General features: G+C 37.2%; 1 protein-coding gene across 4 annotated transcripts in view; it reads left to right on the top strand.

The window, feature by feature from the left end:
* LOC109543317 (transmembrane and coiled-coil domains protein 2) overlaps window positions 1–2,914 on the top strand; it is a gene marked incomplete at its 5' end in the record, with an annotated part of 6,232 nt that extends 3,318 nt beyond the window's left edge. For 3 of the 4 annotated variants that reach the window (XM_019912973.2, XM_019912970.2, XM_019912974.2), the window contains 1 exon segment: window positions 1,690–2,914. In XM_019912973.2, the coding sequence (XP_019768532.2) occupies window positions 1,690–1,819 (130 nt within the window). 4 annotated transcript variants of the gene reach the window in all.
* Between the last annotated feature and the right edge of the window lie 4,859 nt (window positions 2,915–7,773).

Raw genomic sequence — 7,773 nt, 5'->3', positions numbered from 1 at the left:
CTGGGTCCGAAGACGACGAGGTTTCTTGTGAAATCGATTTCTTAATTTTTTCGCATAACACGGTTTGTCAGTATTTTACAGTAAAACGTAAGGAAAAACTGCGTTTTTCTGTTTAGAGCAAGTTTTGTTGAGAAATATTGACATGAAAGTGGAGAAACTGGGATTAAAAAACCCAAATTATCCAGAGCGACAAAGGTGACGAGTTTTCCAAATAATTGATTATAAAGTTTCGCTTGTTTTGTTCGGCGAAATATTTTTGGGAAACAATCCAGAATTATGGTTTTGCACGAAATTTGAATGGAATTTTTTTAAAAAAGCTGTTAACGAAGCGAGTGTTTCAATAAAATTAGTGTTAATATTTTTTATAGGAAATAGCTGAATATTGTCAGTATTTTTAAGTAAAACTAAAAAATAACACGTTTTTGCGTAGAATTAATTGTTTAATAAAAACTTTGTCAAAACTGGAAAGACCTGAAATTTTAAAGAAGCTTCAAAAGTCTTCAGAGCAATGAGAGCGGCTAATTTTCTCAATAATGTTTTGAAAACTTTTGCTTTGGTTGTTTTTTTTCAAGATAATCCTAATTACTTTCGGTAGAAAACGACGTAAAATATGTGGGTGACGAGTTTTCCAAATAATTTATTATAAACTTTCGCTTATTCTGTTATTTATTATTATTATAATTATTATTTATTCTGTCAAAAATTATTTGATTTTTGTCTCAAATTTTGTTTGAAGCTTGAAAGGAATTTCAAAACTTTTTACAAGGCAACAAACTAGACTCAGTTCTAAGAAAATGTCTTTTATAATTTTTCGCAGAAAATACTTTAAGATYGTCAGYATTTTYAATTGAAAGTTTAGAAAATTGAGCGTTTAGAAGAAAGAGTGCAAACRAGTAAGAAAAGGTCATCAACATTTTCCCAGCCACGGAACTGAATTACTGCGYCGCTGCGTTGTGTTGAAACACCTAGATATTTACGCAGCACTGCGTTAACTCATAAAAATTCACTGAGTTACCCAGGCCTATTGACAACGCAATAAAATAAAYATKMAAMGTTTTTTCTAAATAATTTTTTGAAAACTKTTGCWCTGGKCGTTTTYTTGGGTTGGAACATCTAGACATTTACGCAGCACTGCGTTAACTSATGAAAAWTCACCGAGTTGCCCAGGCCTATTTCACTCAGAGGCGTAGCCGCCGCCTTCGAATCTGCAAATCGTAAATCTTACGTTGATRCAAGACAGCAGCTACGGCTTACTGATCGCACATTAACCCACCTGTTGTGTCAGTCTACGTTTATATCAGCAGACACAATTTAATTGCAACATTTCATTTATTTGTTTCTTAGCCCGAGTCGTACGGTGACCGTAACGGAAATAACCGGGGGCAAAACGGGCCAACTTGGCGACGAGACGCCCCAAAAGTGGTCCTATTTGTCCTTATTTTCCAGAGGTATCTCAAAAAGCTGAGTTCATCAGGTATTTTGGTTTTACTCTTGGCTTGACTTGAAACACTTGGAATCATTGGGTGAAATTTGCTTTGTGGGCATTAACCGGCCCTCCTCCGGCCAAACATCTGACCGCATAAACCTAGACTGACTAGATCTAACTGGCGCATGCTTGTGTGTTTCTAACAACAGTGTTTCGATGCAATGAGTGATGCGCAAACCGAACGGAATGGGTTTTTGTTTCAGAGTGCGCATCATCACAACCGTAGTCTGCGTCATAGCCATAGTGTTCACACTGAAACAGTGGCCGGAAGTGAGGGACATAGGCGGCCATGTGATGAAGAGGCTGAAAGACACTTTGGATCCTGTCCAATAGCGCATGCTGAGCAGCGCGATTGGTACACTGGGTTGTGAGCACCAAACTTCTTCAAATGGTTGGGAATTCTACTCATTTTCAATGTCATATAAGTGATTGTTGAGGTAGAAATCTATTGAGGACTTTAGTGACAAACTGGCAGCTATTGGGACTTATATGTTCATTCATTTGTGATGAATGTTGCGCCTGAGGGCTGAAACAATCACTTTTTTGCCTCTCTACCACTTTCAGCCCTTCGGCTCGTACGCGCTTTAAAACCTAGTTAAGTTATTGTATCGTTATTCGCATATTTTCGTTTTACTGTTCGACTATCACTGCTCAATTTTTCGGAACTGAAACGTACCAGCCTACAAAAACGTGGCAAATCTAGTTAGCAACCGCCTCTGCAGGCTGCCAGCGCAAACATTTAACTACTTTTGAGGGACTTTGAATGGAAATTTTATGGGACAAATACTTGTTTTAGAGTATTTCGCATTGTTGTTGGAAATTAGGAATATTAATATTGATGCAAATTATAAGGAATATTCTGTATTATATTAGGGAAAAGCACACAATTCGAATGTGGGACGGTCTAGCTTGGGGATCGGTTATGGGTTTGGCCAGCGTAGTGTAACTAATACAAAAAAACAATAATTCGATTTTTTTCGTAGTAGGTGGGCTTTTGACTGATTTTCACATAGTTTGTGATTTTTTAACGATAGAACTTAGCATGTAGGCGCCAAAAATGCAAAGATAGCGGTAGAGAAACATGTTCGTCCATTTTTGTAGAGTTTGTAGGACCCGCATTAATTATACAGAGCCAGTGCTGGGAATTCTCCATCAATTTCCGTTGTAGCAGCTACATGTTCCTGCGTTTATCGAGCGAATTAAATCAATCGGTGTTTGAGCGGCCAAAGTGCGCCTCTAAAAAGCGCATTCAGCTCAACTCCTCAATTAAAATCGTTGTTCATATTTCGCCTATTTATTCTTTTATCCATAGATAATGTATTCGCTTTAATTATTTTTTATTGGAAATTGTATAGTTTTAAAGCGATTGTTTTTGTATGTAAACACAAATTTTTGTCTATTTAAAATAAAGTTTTATTTTTACTTTTGCTTGCCATTTTTATTGCCCCCTAATTAGGAAGGAATTATCCAGTGCTAAGGAGGCAGAGGAAGAACAGACAATCAGCAAAAATCGATCAACTTTGAGCTAATTAAATTTCACGGTTTTCGCCACCACATTAACACCAATCAGAATAAGTTGCAGGAAAAAAAACGCGCTTTTTCAACTTGATTGATTATAGCGTTCGCTTTTTTGCGCCACGATCGTCTAAATCGGGGTACAACGACTAGAGGCGAATTAATAACAATCAGCTTGGATGCTGAAAAAAATAATTCTACTGGCCGTGAGTGGCCGCGACTTATCGCCTCTGGAGGATACTGGCAAAAACCGAAATGGATTTGCATTTGTTTATTTTCACTCAAATCGGCTCGAACTAATTAAGATTGCAATTTGACGACAAAAAACCGCCGCTAAACTATCGCTTTGTTTTTACATTTATCCAATTACGTAATTAATTGTTACTAATGTTTTGGACGAATAATTCGAGTGTCTCACCTGATCCGTAAATCTTGTAATTGCAAGCAGAGTTTTTTTCGGACAACAGTGTTAATCATCGGAATTCAACATGAGTAAATTGAAAAAAATAATGATTGTTCAGCATTCATATAATCGCTCCAACGCTGCCTTATTCGCGGTGATAGTTTGGGATAAATTTATGCACTTGGCAATGATGCAAACAATTTTTTTTCAAAGTTTACACAAAACTTTTTATCGACCAGAAACAGACTCGAAAGTTCTGACAATTTCAGCCTACAGTCTTTTAAACACGCTGAAAGCATGACCTTTTTGTTTGCATTTTTTTGAGGTTAAGAATTGTAAAAATAATTTGATTTTTGGACGATAGTCCGAGTGCAGCAAACAGCCGAAATCCGTTGGAAAATATCGGCTGTTTTTATCTTAAGACTCTTGAAAGTTTGTCATTTTAGCTCCTATCTTCTTAAAGGTTAGGAATGCATGCTCTAAGCTAATGAGGCAAATGCAGCTCTCGAAACGCTTTATCTAAAAGATCATTACTACTAATCAGGTATTTCGAACCCATTTCGAGATTTAACCTCTTGAACTTGAATTTAGGCAAAAAAAACTAATTTTTGTTTCCTACCCTTGAAGAGGCAAGAAATTTCCGAAAAAATATATTTAGGACAACAGCGCTCAAAGCGTTCTACCGAAAAGGTTCCAATGATTATTTCGATATTTGTCACCGTTTCAGAGCTATAATTGAAAATGTTTTTTTAAAGAATTATCAGATATTTTTTGGCATGTCCGAGCTATGACCGGTTTTAAATGTGGGCGTTTCCTTATTTTTCCTTCTCTCTCTTCGGAGGTTAGGAATTGCTGATGAAACCTAATTAGCCATAAAGACCCATAAAAAGGCTCTGATGATTGATCAGATAATTTAAACCGTTTCTGAGTATGAGTTTTAGCTTAGTGGAGGCCTAAAAATCGGAAATATTTTTCTAAGGGTGGAGGTCGATTTTTTCAAAAAATATCAAGTTTGTCAAAATGTCTCAAATTTCACTTCATTTTTATGCGAGAAAAGCGAGAAATGTAACGAACTAATTAGAAAACACGCTAGAATTCTCAGTTTAGAAATAATCGATATTTTCTGTCCATTTTGAGCCGTTTTTGAACGGTCACCATCTTTAACCGGCGATATTTTCCTTATTATTGCACAATATTTGCCCCTATCTCTTTAGAGGTTAGAAATTTCTAATGAATCCTAAATGGTGTAAAATAGAGCTCGAGATGCGCTATCGAAAAGATCTGCAGGACTGCTCCGTTATTGTAAACCGTTTTGAAAATATGGCGGTTTAAACGTTTCTAAGCTTCGCAGGCAGCGAATCTTTTGTCTCWTCTTCAATGTTTTCTACCAGAAGTTACTTCGTTAAATGCTGTTCAGCAGAAGTGCCAACAAATGCAAAATTTCCAGCTTTTTTGTAAAAAAGTATGTAATTTTGCGGCAAAAGCCTGGTTGAAATTCCATCAAGAACTCACCGATTATAGTCAATAATCTAATCTTTGGACTATTAGACTATTTTTCTTCAATGGGCAGCAATTAAACAAAACAAGACCAGCAAAATTCTAACAGAAAAAAAGGTTTTCTTGCCTAAACCAATGTTTACAGTTTCAAATTGACTGCTGAGAAGGAAACAGAAGGAAAAACTCCCGAGTAGGAAAACGTAGGTGTCGAATCGCCCTATAAAAAAAAACTTAGGACTCAGATATTTAATCTGTTTAGTCTTTTACTTGCCTCTGTTTTTTACTTCTCTATTTTATTTTTTTGTTTGATTATTTTCCTTCAATAGGGAGCAATTTAGCCAAACAGAGCTACAGAAAAACTAACACAAAAGAAGGTTTCCTTGCCTAAACAAATGCTTAATGCCTAAAATTGACTGAGAAGAAAAAAGAAACAGAAACTCCTGAGGAGGAAAACGTCAGTGTGGAAACGCCCTATCAAAAAAATATCTTAGGACTCAGAAATTTTCTTCAATTTTTCTATTTTTCGTTTAGAAKTAATKATTTTYCAATGAAACCGAATGTCYWAAAGACAGTCTTCGAGATYGGTTATCRAAAAACCTTCTCTCTGATTGGCTACTGAGAACCGTTTCGTAAATTTAGGCTTTTACAGTTTTCAACACTGGAAAGTAKRCATATTTACTCCTATCAATTTAGAGATTTAGAGGCAAAATATCGAAAAGTTCTTTACGRTGGTTCTGATGCTTTTRACCGTTTCAAAAATAAGGGCTTATGAAACTTTTCGCCCTCTCGAAGTAGACGAACTTTTGCCTCCAAATRTTAGCTGGTTAAATACTCGTTCGAAAAGAGAACTTTCCGCGCATTATTAGCATCAATTTTGCGTCCGAAGTGTAACTTTGAATAAATCGTRTGTTGATTTTCTAGGACGTTTTAATGCATAAAAATTCGATTTTACAGGCTCTTGCCTGCATTGTCATTCTTCCGCTCATTACTTCCACGGCAATTTTTCATCATATCTTTCTCGAACGAATACGTAATTCTGGGTTTATTTCTTCGGAAAGTCCGGCAGCCGTCAGCTTCCTATGCGTGCCTACAAGAACCGCATAGTAAATTATGAAGGGGGAATTCCGCACTACTCAAAGCCGTGACGTAGAAAAACACCTTTTTTCCAAGCATTATCAATTTCTGGGCAAAATTGCAGCAGTGGACTTGAATAATGGACTTATCACAGTCAATTGTTTCATTCCCAACGATCGGTGACCAAATGTTTCAAGGCAAAAAAACGTTCTAATGTACGGGCGATCGATTTCATCAAGTCATACAATTAATAAAATAAATTAACCGCCCGAGTTCACTAATCACCAATACACGACAAGGAATTTTAATTTTTCGATAAATTAATATTCCAGCTGGTTGATTGGTTGAAGTTGCGCCTTTATCCCGGATGTCTGAAGCTGAAAAACAATTGCCGATAGTTTCGTAGTTCCGGTTATCCGGCGGGTATAAACCAAGTCTGCTGAAGGCCACGCCCACTCTATACAAATCAGAGCATTTTCGCAATATGTAAAACACCTGCCATTCTGCAAGCCTAATAAGGCTCTAATGTGTGTAAACATGAAATTTACATCCCATTATATGTTGGAGGTTTGATTTTGCCCGGAGGGCAAACCGCTGACCTTTTGATAAGAAGATCACCTTCTAAAGCAAATTGCAGAAAAACTAATCGATCAACTTGATCAAATGCAAATCCGCGCAGCGGAAAATCTGCATCTAACACTCAACATTTAATATTTAGCGAGTGATTAACAACTCCAGCTTGCATATGACTAGTGGCGACTGTAAAAACCAACAGTTTTTCTTGCATTCGACCTGCAGTTGAGGTCGAGCCTTTTTAATTGTTGTCCAAAAAAACAGCCCATTCTAATGTGGAGACCAGTTGCAAAAACAAGGCTAATTGAAAAGAGAATGGCTATTAATTATCATCGGACAACAACAGAAGAACTAGCGACAAACCAGCCGCAGAACAAGACAAATCATTTGGAAGATCGATGCGGTGGATGGTTCGAATGCACCCAAACAATAGGAAATAAGACAATGCTGGTGCAGTGAAATCGATCCAAGTCTGTCAAAGCACAGAGAAAAAAACCCGATTCAATTAAAAAATAATTGTTTTACCCATAGGATTCAATTAGAGAATTATTTCTGGGTCAACAATTTTTTTAATGGGATCGAAAACGGTAAGGGGCAACACACACTTTGATTCGTTGCTCGGTTTTGCATGCTCCCTGGACCGTGTTTTTGCCATCATGGTCCGCTGCGTGCCACATTGATGGCATCTGCATCGGGTTCCGCACCCAAAATCAATTGCAATTTACCACTACAAGAACGCGGATAATTGTTAGCAGAAGTAAGGTGAAAATCACGTCGGAGTGTACGTCAATGTCATCAGTGGATGTGTCACAATGCCATGACGTTGATAACCGACGTACCTGGACGTCAGAAAATGTTCAAAATGTCACTTGCTGTGTCAGATTGAATGCAGGGGCGGATCCAGCTTTAAAGTCAGGGGGGGGTTATGTAGAAAAAATACAGTCTTCTGTTATCTATGAAATTAGAAAAATTATCGTCGTTTTGTGCAAGGGTGGCGCAGGACTATTGCAAAATTTCATGTTTTCCGTCCCGTTTTGCATGTTTCTCGGAAGCAAAATGAGCAAGAGCGCTCGTTTTTACATCATTCCAGAGATGACTAAATGGCCTTTATTCGAAGTTTCTCAATAACTATTTGAGCCACAGAATTCGTTTTGGCATCGTTGGATAGAGAATTGAAAAGTCGATTCAGTCGTAACAACGTGAGTGAGTAAATTCGAATAGTTTT

This window comes from Dendroctonus ponderosae, unplaced genomic scaffold (genome assembly GCF_020466585.1).
Source record: "Dendroctonus ponderosae isolate FM_Combo_2020 unplaced genomic scaffold, Dpon_F_20191213v2 Dpon_F_20191213_9, whole genome shotgun sequence".
NCBI lineage: Eukaryota > Metazoa > Arthropoda > Insecta > Coleoptera > Curculionidae > Dendroctonus > Dendroctonus ponderosae.
The sequence above is the reverse complement of the archived record's forward strand: the minus strand, read 5'-3'. Positions and strand labels throughout refer to the sequence as shown.